At 43.2% G+C, this 19,245-nt stretch overlaps 1 protein-coding gene across 7 annotated transcripts in view; it reads right to left on the bottom strand.

Moving 5' to 3' along the window:
- NEO1 (neogenin 1) overlaps positions 1 to 19,245 on the bottom strand; it is a 168,114-nt gene that overhangs the window by 95,434 nt on the left and 53,435 nt on the right. For all 7 annotated transcript variants that reach the window (XM_033070546.1, XM_033070547.1, XM_033070548.1 and 4 more), the window contains exons 2-3: positions 18,625 to 18,942; positions 3,304 to 3,579 (exon numbers count right to left, since the gene is read on the bottom strand). In XM_033070546.1, coding sequence (XP_032926437.1) covers positions 3,304 to 3,579; positions 18,625 to 18,942 — 594 coding nt within the window. The remainder of the gene's footprint in view (positions 1 to 3,303; positions 3,580 to 18,624; positions 18,943 to 19,245) is intronic.

Genomic DNA, 19,245 nt, shown 5'->3' with positions numbered 1-19,245 from the left:
CTCAAAACACTAAAAATAATACCAAGTGTTCACAGCACCGAGCTCAGGGCACACACAAGCTCCAAGGCACAACATAAGGAGGTGCCAGGACACTTGGGGGAAGTAGAACAGGTGGAAATCCCATGTGGGAGTTGGTGCAGGCAGAGGCAGCCAAGCTCTGAGCAGTCCTGGATCAGCCAGCCTCATCCCTGTGGCTCTGCCCACGCTCCTGGCAGGAACTGCTCTGCCTGCCCTGCTGTGCTTGGGGAATAACGAAATGACAGGGACCTGGAGCAGCACGTGGAGCCAGCCAGGCTGCAAAGCAGGGATACAACACCTCCAGGCAGCCATCCTCACACAGGGGAGCTGGGATGATTCCCTGGAGACACGACTCCAACTGTTCTGAGCTCCCAGAAAGGAGCTCAGCTCACAGAGAAACTGGATCCCAAAATTAAGTGACACTTTTGCCTTGCAGCTCTATGTTTGAAAGCAGCCACTATGAAGTGGTAGAGCTCAGAAATGCATCTTCCTGCTCAGTGGCAGCCTGGTCTCAGACGAAGCAGAACATTTAAGCAGCAGAACAGTGTCTGCAGATGCGAATCTCTGGGATGCAGGAGTGTGCTGGGTGTGTTTCAAAGCCCGGGAAGCAGTGATGGGTTCACTGTCAGCCACACATCAGATAACCATTTAAAAGGGGAATAAACTGAATAAAGAAGAGATCAATTCAAATCTTTCTTTCAAATACTTCTCAGGCCAAACAATCAATCACAGGGCCACCCAAGACTAAGGGAGTTTTCCCTTCAACAGCTTAATCCCACTTTCTATAAAAAGCCTGCTGGGAGAGATTTCACCAAACCTCACTATCGATACTTTTAGATTCATAATGGAGCAAAGAAACAGAATCATTTGAATTCCCTAACACAGTCTGTTTCATCACTTTCAGCAATACATTACAAAAGCAAGGAAACTACAGCTGGAGCCAAAAAGAATTCAAAAGATCAGTGTAATATGGAAGTTTTCAAGAAATCTTCAGTTTCCAAAACAACCAGCAAAATCCTCAGCATTTGAAGGGTTGCATAAACATGAAGGCAATCCAAACTATAGAAATTCAATCAAGCATCTTTTCCAAAAGTGCTTTGCTTCAAACCCTGTATCTTTAGTTGGAGAAAAGACAAGACTTTGGAAAGGCTAAAGAACTGAATGAAACTGAATGAACAGTCATTGAAAAAATTATTAATTCCAACATCCCAATTCCAAAAGAGAGCTGTAATTGTAAAAATTGGGGTATTTTACAAAACAATTTAGTATTTTAAGTAGAGAATGGCCATAGTCACAACAGAACTATTCCTTGAAAGGGACCCCTGAAGGTGCCCCCACCTGCCTCAAGTCCACCTGCTGCTCACACCAGGTCAGGCCAACCAGGACATTGCCCAGCCTAAGCCTGTCAGCTTCCTGAGGTGGAAACTCAGCAACTCCCTCCAGCAGCTCTCAAAGAGTAACAACTGAATGAGAATTCCAACATGGAGACTAATCCTGAAGAGACAGCGCTGGGAACAATTAAGGAACCTCATATGAAACACAGCCCGTCTTTCCCTAGTTTGGGAAAGCATGACCCACATTCCTGTCCTATTTTTGGTCATTTTTCAAACCTTTATATTAGAACAGCTGGTGGTGTCACTGGGAACAGAACACACTGACTGTGCCAACAGTTTACATCAGCACTGGACTTCTGTTCTAACAAAAATTTCAACATTTCAGCACAACAGGCAAAGCTGAGCCTTCCAAAATAAAATGTCATCCCCTCTGGAGGTTGGAGACTTCCCAAAAGGTCCCATTGCTTAGACAGTCAGAATTTCCAGAATACTGGGACAATTAAGAGCGTATCAGCTTAAGAATCCCAAGAGCTACGGACTAAGGACCAATTTCTTTGCAAAGGTTCTAAAGCATTTGAAACATGAAAGTCAGCCCAAGAAAGTTAGAAATCCCCAAACTTTTATACTCACAGAAACAGTGAATTCCCTCTGTGTATCATGTCACAATGGAAGTATATTACTGGGGTTTTTTTAAAAGAAATCTATCCACAAAATGCCTTAAAAGCTGAACCGTTAGATATGGGAAGGCAGCCTGTGAGTGTCTCCAGCCTCCTGAGGAGCTCAGGCCCCAGAGCCCCAGGATCAGCTCAGTACAGATGTTAGCATAGAAACACAATCTCAGGATGATTGTATGCAGGTGATTTTATTGCAGAGCTCTGGGAATCAGGGATACAAACCCAAATCTGACTCCCACATGGATTCCAGAGGGACATGTGTTTATACCCTTTTCATTGTGTAACTATATAAAAATTATTAAATCCATATTGTTCTATTATATACATGGATCTTATCCAAGCATGGATTCTTGGGATTTTCATCAGGTTCCCAAAATACTCTTCCTCATGATTCTCTTGTTACGATGACATCGCTTCTCATTATTCTTATTATGATTAAACAATAATATATTCAGTTTAGCAAACAATTATTGCATTTAACAGTCATATTATTTATCATATGATGGTTACACAGGTGCAGTATCACATGATCTAATAAAGACAAAGCTCAACATTCGCTCCCAGGGCCTGGTTCCCTTTCCCAGGCCTACCAGACCCAACCTTTCTTTCCACCCCCTGAATCTGTTCTATACAATTCCCATGGTTTTAGAAACATTTTTGTGATAACTGATAAAACATTTGTGTTAATCATAAAAGTATTGAGGTTTGTATAAACCAGAATACTGAGGTCTGAAGTGACACTTGATGGAGTAATAATGTGATTAAATCATTCTGTTTTAAATCCCCCTGTTATGAATATTATGTTTCTAAATAATTTGTATCTACTACCAGTTTGTAAAATCAGACTTTCCAATAGTCCGATAGATTTTGCAAAATCAGATTTCCCGCCTTTGTTTTATCAATGACTGCCTATCTATAAAGACCAGAACTTCCCAATTTCTGCCAGTTTTATCTACCAAGACCAGATGGTATCTATGGGACTGACTCCCAGACACTTTACACAGATGTTTGTTTCAGCCACCACTGCTTGCCTGGCAAAATTATGACAGCAAGAAAACAAAAATTATTGATTACCACGAGAGACCACACTATAAGAAGAAGCTGCAAACCAAGATTGGATGGAGCGTGGAGTGGGCAGTGACCCCTCATGCCTCCCCAGCACTGCTTTGCTGTCTATAGAAAATAAAGCAACCCAAATTTTGCTAAAAATTAAGACTTTTTTTTCTCATGTCTAACACTTTTTCCCCCACGCTATCCCAGACAGCAGCAGTGGGTACCTGGCAGCACTTTGAGCTCAGCCTCGTCGCTGTACTTGGGGGTGCCCCCGCTGTCCAGGGCGCAGCGATAGAGCCCCGCGTCCGCGTCCGAGGCGTTGCTGAGCAGCAGGGCCCCGCCGGGCAGCTGCAGCACGCGCCGGTCCGGGGCCAGCGCCTGGCGGTCGCGCTCCCAGCGCAGCAGCGGTGCCAGCTCCGCCGTCACCTCGCAGCCCAGCACGGCGCTGCCGCCGCGGGACACAGACGTGGGCTCCGGCTGGCTCGTGAACCTGGGTAGGCCTGCAAGAAAAACAAAAGGACAACAAAGGTGAGATGGTCTGACCGTGACGCCAAAGCTTGGAAGTCCAAGTCGAGACTCAAGAATGTAGTTTTTGAAAGGTTAAGCTGCTCTCCAACTCTTTAAAAACCTTAACAGCTGACAGGACAATGCTAAACATGGATGGAATAAACAAACACAATAATAACAGAATCCTGGAATGGTTTGGGTTGGAAGTGACCTTAAAGCTCATCCAGTCCCACCCTCTGCCATGGACAGGGACACTTTCCCCTATCCCAGAGTGCTCCAAGCCATGTCCAGCCTTGGACACTTCCAGGGATAGGGCAGTCACAGCTTCTACAATGCAGCCCACACAACACCTTCACTTACCACCTCCAGCTACAAAAGCCTCTGTACAGTGCCACAAGGTAAATATTGAGATAAATATTATTGAGATAAGTGTTTGCATATGAGCATTCTAGGTGTGGCCAAGACCAGAATTTCTCTAGGGTATATCACAGAGCTGACCCAGCAGCACTGCACAGCCCATGTCTCCTTTTCCATAAAAATGCTCTCCAGAAACACCCAGAGACCACTTAATGGTTTCACAGTTGTGCTGGGGAGGCCCAACCCTTGGGAGAGTTGTCAGAAGAGGCTGGGGACACAGTTGGAGCTGGTTCCATGGAACCACAGCTGAGGCAGCCAGTGAAGCTGGGGGCACACCCATGAAGTACATCCAAGATAGGGAAAACCACAGGACAGCAGTGATGGAAATGTGAGGCACAGTCCTGGAGTGGGCAGGTCAGAGGAGGAGGAGGGAGAGGAGGAAGGGTAGCTATGGGTGCCACCCTGGGGAGACCAGGGTAGAGCATAAGGCTGAAGAATTGGGAACGAAGGCAGGGAGTTGAACCTGGAAAATGGGGAACAGGCAGGGAAAGTGCTTTAGTTTGGTTCTGTTTTCTTACCACTCAAATTACTTCAGTTGTCAAGAAATTAAATTAATATTCCACAAGTCAAGGTTGTCCTGCCATTACAGTAACTGGGAGTGATCTCACCCTGACTCAGTAACTTTAGTCTTATTTCCTCTCCATCCTGCTGAGGAGCAGAGCGAGGGCACAGCTGGATGGGCAGCCAGCCACAGTCACCCCATCCAAAGTATTCTGCACAGACAGATCAAATCTGTCACAGTTCAACCCCCTATTTTCACAAATCTCACTAATACCTATCCCAACTGCACTGAGAATGTATCAGTAGAAGGACCAATCCTGCAGGACAGCCAGACAATCCTAACAGAGGAAGTTGCTAACATATTCATAACACTTCTGTCCTCTCAAGTTCCTTCCATAACCATGTACAGTTCATCCCCAACTGTAACTTATTTTCTTCCCTCTCAGAGTCCCACCTGGGGATTCCTTCCATAACTTCATTCCTCTGAGAAGCTTTCCATTTCTAGTTTCCCCTCCCAGTTCCACTTCTAACCAACTTTCAGTCCTTTGATCTTGACTTGTTAATAAATAATACCTTGTTTTGGTATTGTTTTGCATCTTTGATATTTATCCATCAGTCCCTCCAAGGTATTCACAGGAACAAAAAAATCTAACTTCTTTCTTTCAACTTTCCTTCTGGTTAATGAAGCTACCATCTTTAGTTTCTCTGCCTCGTTCCCCTAACACCCTATTCACCTTTAAAGATGCAGAATGGTAGGATAATTGTGGAAGGAAGGGACCAGACAGAGCAGAATCAGCTACAAGGTCAGAGCTGGTTACCTTAAGGATTTGTCCAGGCAGACCTCAAAAATCCCCAAGGGTGGAGACTGCACAACTCTTGGGCAACCTCTTCTACCTCATGGAGCAGAATTCCCTCTTCAAACCGAGTCAGAACCTCCCTTGCCCCAGCTGACCCCCAAATGTCTCCTGCTCTCCCACAAAGCACTCCTGGCAGAAAGACAAACCCCAGTACCTACAGTAATTTAGGATCACAAACATCCACAGAAATATGACAAAACTGCTTCTCTGTGTACTGAAAAGATCTTCCCAAAAGATGGAACCATCTCAGTGGCTCTGCACAATCAATCCTAGAACCCAAGCAACCTTTTCCTCTCCTGAATCACCCATCCCTCTGTCCCAGCACAATCCCCAGGTATCTCTGCATCTTCTTGACTTTGCATGCTGTGCTCAGAAGTGCCATCATTAGTCAGTCTGGAGCATTATTTAATTCTCCCTGGGAGACCATGGAGGCCACAGCAAGGGTAACAAGGTCTCCTCATTTCCACACTCACTGATACAGTGAGTAAGCAGGTTGTTTTTACAGCTGATGAGGCTGTTAACCCTGAGCCTTTCAACTCCAGTCTCTGAGGTATCTGTCCTTTCTGAACATCTCCTTCTTGACAGAACCCATTAAATGTTCATGATTACCTCTGATTCTTATCTCTCTCAATATTCTCATTTATTAAGAGCCAGATCTTTGCCCAGCCTTGGAGAGAATCCTGGGTCTCCTTTAGCCAGGTGACCCCATGACTCTGTTTCCACCTCACCTGTTGCCATCTCTTTGCTCCCAGCCAGCCCCACCGTGGCCACTTCAAGCACAAGAAAGAATATTTCTGGAGGACTAAAGCCCTGCAATTTCTCACATACAGCTCAAATATGCTTTAATTTTAATCCCTTACAAGTACTGCTCATTTCCTAGACAAGAAAGACCTTGTGCCTTCTGTTGTTTCCAGGTGTTCCACTGAGGTTAAATAAGCTTTATTCAAGATGGTTTCATTACTCACTAGAAATGAAATTACAGTTCATTTTCCAAGTCATCTTGAATGCCACTAAAACCTGTATTTCGTCATAGTCCTGTGTCATTTTAAAATATACATTTTAACCTAGCCTATAATTTTGTCCTAAAGAGTAATTTTCTCTTATTCTACAATTATTGGCAATTTGCACTGCTTAAAAGCCTCTATTGTGGAGGAGGACCCTTTGCTTTAGCCAACAAACAACCACAAAACAATCACTATGCATTATAAAAAGCACTCCAAATCTAGGCCTTAATTACTATTAATTTGGAGATCTGTTTATAAATCCAGGAGAAGGTCCCAGAGTGCTGGCACACCTCCTGCAGCAGAGAGCCACTAGAAAATACCCTTTCATCTCCCAGCCCAGAGCCCTTCCATTACAGAGCTGCTCTCTTCAAAACACCAATTATCAACTTCTAAGCCAGCATTTCCTGAACTTTCTATAATAATTTTTAATGGCATTACCAGGTAAGCCAATTCAGTCTAGTTAAACTACAAACACTTTCAAAATATTTTTTAAAGTTAACTTTTTAAAAAGTTGATACTTTTTTCTCAGTTGTTTGTATTTCCCAAACAACTTCAACCAAGAAAGCTGAGCAAGAAGTTCTAACAATGAGTAGGATCCCAGGATGGTTTGGGTTGGAAGGGACCTTAAAATCCCTCCAATGCCATCCCCTGCCATGTGCAGGGGTACCTTCCACTATCCCAGGATGCTCCAAACCCCATCCAGCCTGGCCTGGGACACTTCCAGGGATGGAAGAAACATTCCTCATTGAGGAAGCAGCCCCCATTCCTCACCCATGTGTTGCAGGGCAATCAGCTGAAGACATCAGTCCATCTTTTGGTAAATGAATGTCATGATAAATGACACTTTGGGCTTCTGACATTGAAGACAATTTTTTCAAGTTTGTACACACATTAATCATTCTGTGGCAGTGCACATACATTAAGTATCGATTTTAGGACACCAAAGGAAAATACTACTGACCTAGCAAGAATGCAGGTTAATAAACTCAATTTAGGAAGGATGATTTTCCATTTGGAATGTTCTCTAAACACAGGCAGGAGAACACATAAGCAACAGTGCACTCACATGCATATAACAGGGATTAGATGCATCCCAAACCCCTCATTTCTGCTAGGACAATGCAAATGGCAGAGAAGGTGGGGAAGTCAACTCTGTCCCTCTTTTCTCCTTCCCCTTTGTCTCTCCCTTCCCCTCATCCAAGCCCAGAGCAATGGTAGAAATGTGAATGAACAATCCATTAATGCAAATGTGGTGCATCCAATCAGCATTCCCAGCCTCAGCATTATTGAGATTTGTAGCCCATTGTCTCCATTTCTGAAAAAGATGTGCCTAGAAAAGCAGTAATTCCCATGATCCTGGAAAACACAGATGGTTAAAATTCTGGCTGTAGTCTCCTGCCCTCAATGGAGCCAGTATTTCATCTCCTGGAGTCTGCAGAATCAGGGATTTCACTGCCCTGAGCCAGATCCCAATCTAGTTCAGCAGCCTCCCTGCAACTGCAGCCAGTGCCAATCATTTCCAAGGAGACTGAAAGGAAAAAAACCTTTCATTATAAACCATTACTAAACAACTCTCTCACCTGAGTGTGGTAACTGCAGAGTCACATCTGCCTGTGCTCTGCAGCCTGTCAGCAACGCTGCAAACACTGCTCTGTTTAACGTGGCTGCCATTGCCACACGTGCATTTAATCCCCACAGAGTCCTCCAGCCCTCTGGGACCCATCTCACCAAATCAACACCACAAAAGGAAAGCAAGGAAAGAGAATAATCTCCTCATCTCTAAGGGAGAGAAAGCTGTGGAGGAATCCCCTTCTCCCGCCTGTGGCAGGGCTGTACAAGTGGTCACAAGCCTCTGCGAGTGTTTTCCTGCCATGTGTCCCCTCTGTTGGCACTGCTCTGACTGGAATCTAAGATAACACTTTGTACAAGCATTAAACTGCTGTAAACACACACATCACATTTGTGCAATTAACATTTTCCCAAAGCTGGTTTCATGCCTTCTTGTGACATCTCGATGTGCACAGCAAATGTTTCCCATTTCCCCCCGCCATTTCTCCTGAAATATGGAAAAAGTAGAGCACAGGAGCAGCTGGCAGGTTTTCCATCCTGTTCCCTCCTGGATACCATCTGTGAAAAGCCTTTGCTGCCCAGAGTTAACTTTTATTCAAGTTTCTCCTAACCTATCCAACTCTAACTCCAGCAGCACCAGCTCCAAACATTCCAGGCTACAGCTTCCACTCTCAATCTGAAATTCATCCAAGCAGTCTCTGAATGATCCCACAAACTGCTCACAAGTTTTAGCCATCTAATTATTCCCCCACTGCTGTCTGCCTGATCGAATTTGAACTCATGACAAATCCATAACTATGACTCCTTCCCCCAAAATAGCCTCTTGGGAAGTGTGGTGATTTCAGCACCACAAGGAGGTACTGGAGAATGGGAACATGATCCCCCTATTGTTAGGACAGCTCCAACATCTGCTACCCTTCAGTGACACAGCAGACCACAAAGATGCTGCCTACTTTGTTAGTGCATCAGCTCCTCACCCCAACCCTGCTAAAAAATTAATAAGTCCAGCCATCTGTGGACACTTCATTAAATTATCACAGCTCCTTCTCTCCAGCATTATTCAGCATCATTTGTTGGAGTGGCAGAGGTGTGAAATGGCTTAAAATACACTCCTGCTAATGAGACATATTTCTTGGAACTCACTGGCACATGGAGCAGACTTTGTAATTACAAACACTCCTGCAGAACACAAGTCCAGCATCACCTGAATTAGGATAAGGTCAGATGATTCCAAACACCAGGCAGCACATCATTCTCCCCCTCTGCTTTAGGCAAACCAGACAGGAGAGAATGAAACCAAAAATCCAGGCAGGAGACAGATTCTCAGGGGAGGGAAAAGGATTTTTACAAGGACTGTAACATGGAGAGAGGAAAACCAACCAAATGTCCTTGCTGGCTAAACAGAAGTGGGAAGTATATGGAATACAATATACAAATGAGAAATGTCAGTGCATAACCAGAATCCTGACTTGGTTAAACACAGCCTGGTACATCCTGATTAAATACAGTGTCCCTTGACCAGAGTGAAGGGAGAGAGGAAAATGTCACTGGACACATCAGTAACACACAGACACAGGTACTGCCACATACAGTGACACAGAGTGACCTGGTGGCACCTCAGAGCTGTTCTGAACACCTGTTTCACGCTCAATTATCTGATGACATAGGGAAGATACACAAAAAACCATCATGAGAAATAACAAAATATTGCACAAACACTGTCTAACTTGGACATGGACACTTCCAGGGAACCAGGGGCAGCCACAGCTTCCCCAGGCAACCTGTGTGAAGGCCTGACCACCTTCACAGGGAACAATTTCTCCCTTATATCTACTACACATCCAACAATTTTAGAGGGTGTTTGGACAAGGAAAACACATCAGCATAACCTGATGTTCTACCTGGCAAAACAAGCAAACACAAATTCTAGTTAGGTCATATCAAGAGATCAATATATTATTTCAGGAATGAAATGGGAGCAACAAAATGACTTAATGAAGATCTTCAAAAACACAGAGATCACTAGTGACAACCACAACTACAGGAAATGCAGTGGGAGTGAGGTAGGGGTGTCAGTCCATAGCATGTGGTCAGGCTCAGGAAGTACTGCAAGGAATGGCACAGAGAAACAAAAAATAGAGCTGCTGATGGAGGAGGGGAAATAGTATCATGGAAATTGGAGACAGGACTGGCAGTTCAAGGGCCAAACAACATAAAAGCTCCAGCAGTAGCAGGAAAAGCTGCAGCAGCCATAATGAATTTGATGTCCACAAACACCAAGAAACAGCTAAAACAAGATTCTAATGCCTGAAAAAATGAATTGAGGGCATGCAAACCATGGAGTCATTTATTTGCTGCTTTTGAAGATCATTCTAATAGCAAGACAGACCAATGAAACCCCTGTGGGATTTCAAGAGAAGCCCTAAATATAAGGCACACAGATTGCCTCATCATTTAAGGAACTTCAGGTCTTCATCAATAGACTGCCTAAAAATAAGAACCCTACAGGCTCACAATTACTCTTTCTAAAACAAAATCGAGAGCCATAACAAAAGAAGAATAATATCTGTGGGTTGTGGTGAAAGAAAAGAGCTTGACAGGTTAAATAATTTTAGTTCCAGGCGAGGTTATCAATTACGGAAGCTCATGTGAACAGGCTATTCAAAGAAGATTAATGCACAGAGAGGACTGTCAGGATAAATTTATCAAAAAACTGGAAGAAAGGAAAGATCTGAAAAACTTTTGCAGGCAAGTCTATAGACAGTGACAAAGACAGCTGGTACCTGACAACAGGCATTTAGAGACAGGAAATAACCAACAATTTCACTGTGAACTCCTCAGGATGCGTGAAAAGCAAAGAAAGCCCAAAAAACAAGGTGCTTGAAGGCTGACAAAACAGCAAACACAAAGCACAAAGAACTTTTAAAGACACAAACATGCAGCTCAAAGAGATGTCTGGAGACAACAAGGGTGTGTGGCAGGATAACACTAAAAGCCGTGTAACTGCAAATTATCTAAAACAAGCACAGCTCAGGTGGCATCAGCACTCCACTGACTCCTCCAGCAGCTGCTGGCCATGAACCTCAGACTATCAGGAACAGATTTTTAGAGGTCTCTCCACAATAGAGCCTTTCTTTGTTTATTTTTATTCTCTTTTTAATAACAGATTGTCAGTGCATTTAAGCCAGGGTTGACTTCAGAAGCTGTTACAGAAGGAAGGGCAACATCTTGACAGAAACATATAAATTATCTAGAGACATTTTCCCATGTTCCTGTAAAACAGAGGTTTCTATAGGCAAATTAATATGGCGTGGAGAGTTTTGAAAAAAAATTTAACATCCTTATTTCCAGTGTATTTATGCAAATGATGAGACACCCTCTGCTTTTAAGAATGTTACTGAGAACTAGCCTCACTGAAATCAGCCCTAGCAAATGTCATAAACTTGTTTTTCCTTATTCAAAATAATTTTTCTCAATTTCATTTCCTTTTCAGGGTCATTAAACTTCATCTTAAATTCCTGTTACAGAAAAATAAAACATTGATCTTGTGCTTGATACTTCTTACCCTCACTGCTTTTGTGTCACCTGTCACTTGGGGCAATAGCACAGGTTCTCACCGTTTTCAAAAAGCAATATTCAGTCAATCAGAAACCTGAACAATGTCAGCACACAGAGCCTTCACTGTACACTAATAAAGCTGAAATCTCTTGCTGATTGCACAGTGGTGCAGGCAGGAGGTGAGGAACACAGGTTGCAGATGTAACCATCACTCAGCTGACAGCTCAGGATTCCAAGCAAGCTCTATGCAAACTTGTCAAACAGAATTATACAGGGATTGCTGGTGCTGACATGCAGAGCAGAGAGAGGGAAAAATCTGATCTGAGCCAAAATATTAACAAATGAGAATCCAATCTAACCAAAGTTCAGCCAAGTGTCTTGTTTAGGGGTGTTGATGCACCCTCAGTATGGTATCACCTTGTCCTTGTCTCACCATCCAGATCCCCAGCCAAACATGAGAGATTTCAGAGATTTGGCCCCCAGTTCCCTTCCACAGAATTCCTGTTTCTCCACAGATTATCATATTTTCAAAGACAAAGGTCAAGATGGAAAGGTATGCTGCAATTTCTTATGATTTACATAAGTTTATATTATTCTGAAGTACATGAACATGACTTCACCCATGAACTAAATGCACAAAGGATATTCCCTTTGCCAGTTACAAGACTTGCATTGCATGGGACTTGAATTTCAGTCTAGAAAACACGAGGTTTTTTCTGAGCAGTGCTATTACATCATTACTAAAGCAGGAAGCTCAGGCACAAGTGCCACACATCTCCCTGTGCCCCCTGTACTCCAGCTTCAGCAGAGCATTTGTCACCCTCCAGCAAGCACAAATAAGCTTTAACTGGCTCACTGACCCACAGAATTCGGGACAAGGATAGTATTAGTCAAAATGAGCTGCTGAATTTGGTGTGATATAAGGTGAAACAAATTTGAACTACAAAAGCTTAACAAAACCTGCATTTTTCAACAGGACCTAGTTTTAAGGAAGCAAATTAAGAGTCTCTTCACCTGGGCTCTGACTTGGTCATTAGATGTCAATGAAGAGATTCAGAACAAGCAGGTCACATTCCCTGCTGGGGGCTTTCCCCACGATTCTCATGGTAATCCAGTTGCAGGCAAGTCCTGTCCTTCTCTGCCCTGGACATGGCAAGAGGATCTAGTATTAAATCCCAATCTGAGACTAAAAATTTATAATAGTTTTGAAACTGGACCTTTGCCTTCACTCCAAGAACTGAATACCAGTTCAAAGGCTCACACAGATTTTCTTTGCTACTTTAGCTGGACAAATGTGGACAGCAAGAACTGAGCATGACAAATAACACACAACATTTATTGTCTTAAGTGTCTAAACTCTCACACTTTCAGTAACTGTTGACAGAACCTGTACAAACTGCAGTTGTGTTAAAACCACCTTTGCCATTTACCTGTCATGAAGAAATGCATTTTGATCTAAGTCAATTTATGAAAAACACAGATGCTTTTTTCATAGAAAAATATATTTCTGCAAGGAAAATTTATCCCCCATGTCACTTACTGGCTAAGTGCTCTTAAGTACTCTCCTCTGAAGCATCTCTGCTGTGAGGTTTTTTCTACTTCCAAGACACAGAATGTTTTTTATTCACAAAGATCTGATTAAAATTACTTTTTTCTCCTTGCTGTTAAAGGAAACGTGCAATCCTGGGTAAAAATGTGCTGTTATTTCTAATTTAACCCCATCTTTGCAGAGCTGGGACAGTTTGTCCTAAGCTTTTCTCTCACCCTTTGAGATGGCACATAGAGTCTAGTGAGAAATACACTGCTCAGCTGTAACCTTTAAAGCTTGCCAAACTTCTCAGAGGACATGAGCAAACAGGATCAATCAATCTGCCTACTTCCGTGCAGCTCCTTGTGGTTATAACAAAAAGCAAAGATAAAATTTCAGCTCAATTTAATGCTTGAAAAAAATCCTTATCTACTCACCATTATTTAAACAGAAATTGTATACAACTGTGTACAGAAAGTGATTGATATTCAATAGCTAAGCACTCCAGAAGGAAACACAGCACACTTCTGCTGCTGGGCTTTGCAGAGGTCTGCCTTGAACTGCAAGCCCACATCCCTCCAGGTCCTGCTCCCTCCCACAGACTGTGCTCAGGGAATGGCCTGGATAATCATTTCTTGGCCACGACTTCACCTACTGCATATCATCCAGAGTCTGTAATGGATTCACAATTCCTTATCTCTACCTGTCCTCCTCATTTGCAGCACCTTGGTGCATTATAAAAAGTAATACTTTAAATTTGCAGTATAAAAATTCTTTATTAGCCCATGGAGAAAAGGCAAAGCATGGAGATCTGGAGCTGGTGTCATGAGCTGCATCAGAAGCAGGATTAAACCCTGGAAACTCCTGGCTCAGAGCTCAGTTAACTCCTCTGAGCCTCAGGAACTGCCATAGCCCATCCATCCAGGCCTCCTGCAATTCCAGGGAAAACTCTCTCAATCATCAGTTTGGAAGCCTCAAGCTTGACACACAAGATGCAAATAAATCTTGGAAAGGCAATGTGGTCAGCTAAAACCTTCAGCAATTTCCCAAGCAAAGGCTGTTCCCTATATCTGATGTCTGGAGGAACTCTCAGCAGTGAGCCCCAAGTGAGGGCAGGCCCCTCCTCCCCCACCATGGTCACACTGACCTGGGAACACCCGACCCCACACACAGAACAGCTACAGCAGCTCCCAGTGCACTTCTGAGATCATTTTGTCCATGACCTGCCCCAAGCTCTGTGCCCCAGCACAACAGCCCGGAGGAGCACGGATAAACTGGATGAACCAGCAGGAAAAGGGGATTTACCCAGGTTAGCAGAGCAGAGAACACCATGCTCAGGAACAGAGTGCCTGAAATTAAACTCCAAATCCTTGTTCCAGGTATGGACACGATGGGCCTCAGTCCACTCCAGCATCCTCAGCTGTAAGTGTTAAGCAGGAAGTCACCCAAAGTTTCAACACAAAACACGTGAAGCTTCATCATGTCATTTCCAGAGTCACTTTTCAGGAATATTCTCCTCCTGGGCTGTGCTGCCCCTGCAATGTGCTCAATGGTTCCAAAGGAGATACTACACTTTTCCTGAGTACATACCAATCTTCTTGGTTTCTGAACCATTTTAGAGTTTGACATTACATGGCAGGAGCATTTCTTAACAGAAGTGATTTGTCTCCACTTTTTCTAAAAATAATTACAAAATGAAGGCTTGAAAATAAAATTTCTGTGGATATTTAAATGAGAAATAATAATTCAAGGAGGTCATTAGTTGAGGTGAGAAAAAACAAGTCAGAAGTTATCAGCAAGTGCTATTAAATTAATGAAACTCAGACACACCTGAAGTTTGTACTAAGGCAGTGCCACACCTGCCTCATCACAGCCAAGCAAATGAAACAAAGCTCAAAGCCAAGAATTATCAAATGCAAGGGTAAGTGGAAGAAGAGGAAGAACAACAGCTGGATTCACTTGGGGAAAGAAGATGACAAGAGGTGAAACAAATAATTTAGTGAGATTTACAGAGCAAATAAATCTGCACGATCAAACTCAGTGCCCCACCACACATCCCAACTTCTAGATCCTCATGTATCTGTTCTCTTAATAAAAGCTTTAACCAAGCCATAGTAACCAGTGACTGGGGAAAGATCATCCTGGGAATATTTTCAGCTCATGCCATTATACTTTTTATGAAAATACATACATATTTATTTTTCCAAGATTAATTACAGACACAGATCTCCAAAACTCTGTAAATCTATTTTTAATCCATGTTTTACAGCAGCTTTTTTAAACCCTCTACCCTTCTTAAGATCTAACTGGCACTTAAGTATCAAAGACAGATTTGCATTTCAAAAGCCAATTAAAAAACATACTGTACCAAGGCACTGATTAAAGTGTTGTGGCTTTACATAAATTAGGCAGTTCCTTTGACTTTCCCTACTTCAAATCCATCATAACAACGGGAAAATCCTACACATTACATGGACTTGGATGACCACCTTCTCCCTCCACTGCCCTTAGAAACTGGTCATGACAAACTTAAACTTCATTTGTTTGAAGGAACCAAACTGTTGAGGCTCACACAGAATGGGAAAGTGATACTCATATCCCCAAACTGCTGTTCATTAAAGAAAATTAACATTTATTGTTGTTTGGAGTTCCTAAAAATCAAGGATTTACTACTACACTTCACTACCAAGGTGCAGCAGCATACAATTTCAAGTTAGAGACTAATTCAAGTGTTCTTCACAATGGAATATTTTATCATATCCTTTGACTTTTTAAAATCTAAAGGCAGCAAAGATCTTTCAGAGTTTCAGTTACCACAGAACCTCTTGATCTTCACACCTCCAAAAACCCAAAGAGCAAAGTCTTCTCCATTCATCACAGAAAAGGTCCTTTAAAAGCACCTTGCCAAGTGCACAGCAAAGCTGCCACTGCTCCCCTGCCACAGCACGTTCAGAGCTGGGTCAAACACACAAATTGATGCAAACCCCAGCCAGTCTGTCTCTAATGCAATTCCTTCAATCCCTGACCCACACTCCAGGCCCAGGCACTCAGAGCACATGTTCTGGGTTGAGTTTTTCATACAGTGGTTCACTGAACAAACCCCATCACCTATGGCAACCAAAGAGCTTCAGACTCCAAAACCCAACAATTTTAGATCTCTCCACAGAATGTCCTTTAAGCAACTTGAGACACTTATCCAAATTGGGCCACCTTCCTGCAGGTAGATCACTTAGCATCATCCACCAGCTGTGCAGCTGCAAGACTCAAAATTCCAGCCCTGTATCCACATGATGGCACACAACATGTTTTTACTGGATTTCCTTGCCCTGGCCTCCATGACTAACCAGAACTTGTCATTTTCAGGAGTTATTTAATGAGTAAGAAGCTGTTAAAACATGTAACCTACACTTCATCATGTTCCCTTTTAGCAATCAGGTGCATGGCACCACACACACACAGTAGAGGAACCCCACTGCTCAATTAAGAGGGGAATTAGCTCCCTCCCACTGGAATTTTGAGGCCAAGGGGAGCCCTTACTATGCTAACAATGCCCACACTCACCACAGCCTGAAAGATGCCAATTAAAACAAAGAGTGGGAAGGAATATTAAAAACCACTGTTAAAACTAAGGGATTCAAATGAGAAAAGCAAAGCAGTAGGCTAAACCAGAATTTGAATATTCCACCTCTTATTCCAAAGCCTTCAGCAACCAATGTGCCTTTCCCCCTACAAGGGGATTAAACCCAGCAGGGTCTTACCCAGCTCTTGGCACTTGACTGGGGTGGTAAATAGGTTTTCACACATCCACACCTGCCAAAGCCTCTGCAGCAGTGCAGCCAGAGGGGCAGTTTTCCAAGGCACAGCATGGCAAAAGGCAATGCACAACATGTGTCACCAGTATTTCCTCTAGTTCTGGGCAATAAAAGTACCATTTTTATTGCATGGAATCAATCAATAATCTTAACACCCAGCTGTCAGGCCAATGTGTGCCAAAGGGGCAACTGGTTGTGTGGGGAAGGTCCTTATTGTCTTGGGTCAGACTGTATTTGTTCTGTTTTCTAGCTAAGACTGTTAGGAAAAAAAACCTCACCAGAACTGCATTATTGTTTGTTGTGGTTTTTTTGGATTTTTTGGTTTTCTTTTTAAGTAGGCTCTTGGGTTTTGTTTTTTTCTAAATACTTGGGTTCTTTTTCAAGTACTAAAAGGCTCTTAAAGGTTCCATCAATTTAGAAAATATCAACTGAAATAGTATCTTCCACCCAGATAGGAGAAAATGGAAGTGGAAATTCAGCAGACATTTTGGCTTACCTTCATTTTTAACCCCATTAACCTCACCTAATGATCATATAGAGCAGGCTGATGGCAGAGGCAGGAGGCTGAAGGCTCTCATGTGGAAAGCAGCAGAATTAATCCCGACAGCAGCAATGCAAGGAGGTGGTAATTGCTCCAGAGAAGTGTGGGAGAACTGCCTTTATTGTCCTCATTGCTGAGAAGCTTGGAAATCTATTCCTCATTAAGAGATTCTCAAAGTCACTCTTTTAAGGTATTAAACCCCAATTTTTCTATTTCTGACACTGCTGATGTTTCACAACAATGCTACAAGCCAAGTTAATGGGAACAACATCTGAATACAAACGATGGGAGCAGCAGCTCTGGGAGATGCAGGAGCACCAGTCAGAAAGAATTCATTACCCCGAGACATTTATTAAGCAAAGCAAAAACAACTGTTTGAAAAAGGCTGGCAAACATCATTAGGGAAACAAAGGAAAATAGCTTCATAGGCTTTTTTTCTAGTTACAGTGCCTTAGTTTACCTTGTTTTTTACTTTTGGTTGGTTTTTGAAGTCTCACCCTCACTCAGTAATTACAAGTCTCTTCCTGCTTTACTGTTAACAAGACACAAGCTGACAATACCAATCCCTGAGAAATAAGCAAGAGACAGATCGTTTTTCCCAGACATCATCTTTTTTTTACCTTCAAGCTTCATTCCCTCACTGCTTCCTACCCCCCAAAATAAAGCTATCACCTATCAAGTCTAAAAGGTACCCAAAACACCAAAGCCAAGGTTATGACTTGGGCTTTTTAATGGAAAATTGTACACATTTGTTCAGTTGTTACTTTTCAAACTTCCTGGTTCACACCTGATACTCAAGAAACAGAAAAATCCAACTCCCCAGCACTCCATCCTCTACCCATCTCCCAGTCCTGAAGAGATGCTGTTAGGAGCACCCCCAATGTTTCAGGCAGAGCAGGTAATTCTCCACATGCAAGCACAGAAAGTTATTTTAAGGTTATTTATGCATAAAGAAAGTAAAATCCTGTTTTCTTCCCCCTTCTAAGCCGTGGTAAATCTCCATTGTGATTTCAGACACCTGACACTTGTCTTAATCCATTCATTGCAGCTTTCCTGATCTCCAGCTTTCCCTGAGAAATACCCCACATTAAGCTGCTTAGAGGAGCAGAACACATGCCAACTCCCAGCCAGTAAAATGAGAGCCACACTCCCAGTTTCCCTGACAGCTGATGGAACCAGCTCTGTTCCTTGAGAAGAGCATTCCCTTCCATCAGCACGTTCCCAGCCACACCCACACACCCAGAGCCTTACCTGCCACAGTGAGCTTTGCTGTCCTGCTCACGATGGTCCCCAGGCTGTCCACAGTTGCCACACACTGATAATATCCTTCATCGGGTTTATTATGCTTGGAATGCACCACACTGTTAATTAATAAAGATCCATCTGGCAGCAGCTGGCGGCGGTCATCCGACACCAAGTTGAGGAAAGTTCCGTCCTTCTTCCACTCGATCCTGGGCGGGCTCTCGCAGTGAGCCGAGCAGTTCATGATCACGGACGCTCCGCGCACCGACAGCACGTCCAGGGGCTCCACCAGGAAGTAGAACGGAGTGAAGGTTCTCACAAGCGATTCTGTAAAAGATCACAGAATTTTTGGGTTAGTTTTGCATAGTTTTTAATGTGAAACACACCCTCCTTGAAGTTAATGAGGACAAGCGCTATCACTGCTCGCATCCTCCCCCTGAACAGATTCAAACACCTGGTCTGGATGACAGTGTTTTCTGCTTTGATTATTCACATCATGGACCGTCAAATTCTGAGATTTTAAACCCTAAAATGTATTTCCCTGCTCTGTTCTCAGCCTCTCTGGCATGGGTGCCCTCCCAGCAGTGCTGTCCTTTGGTCTGTGGAACCAAGACTGGGAACCATCAAGAA

Source organism: Catharus ustulatus, chromosome 12 (assembly GCF_009819885.2).
Source record: "Catharus ustulatus isolate bCatUst1 chromosome 12, bCatUst1.pri.v2, whole genome shotgun sequence".
In the NCBI taxonomy this organism is placed as follows: Eukaryota; Metazoa; Chordata; class Aves; order Passeriformes; family Turdidae; genus Catharus; species Catharus ustulatus.
Note: the sequence above shows the minus strand (reverse complement) of the source record. Positions and strands in the feature narration are given on the sequence as shown.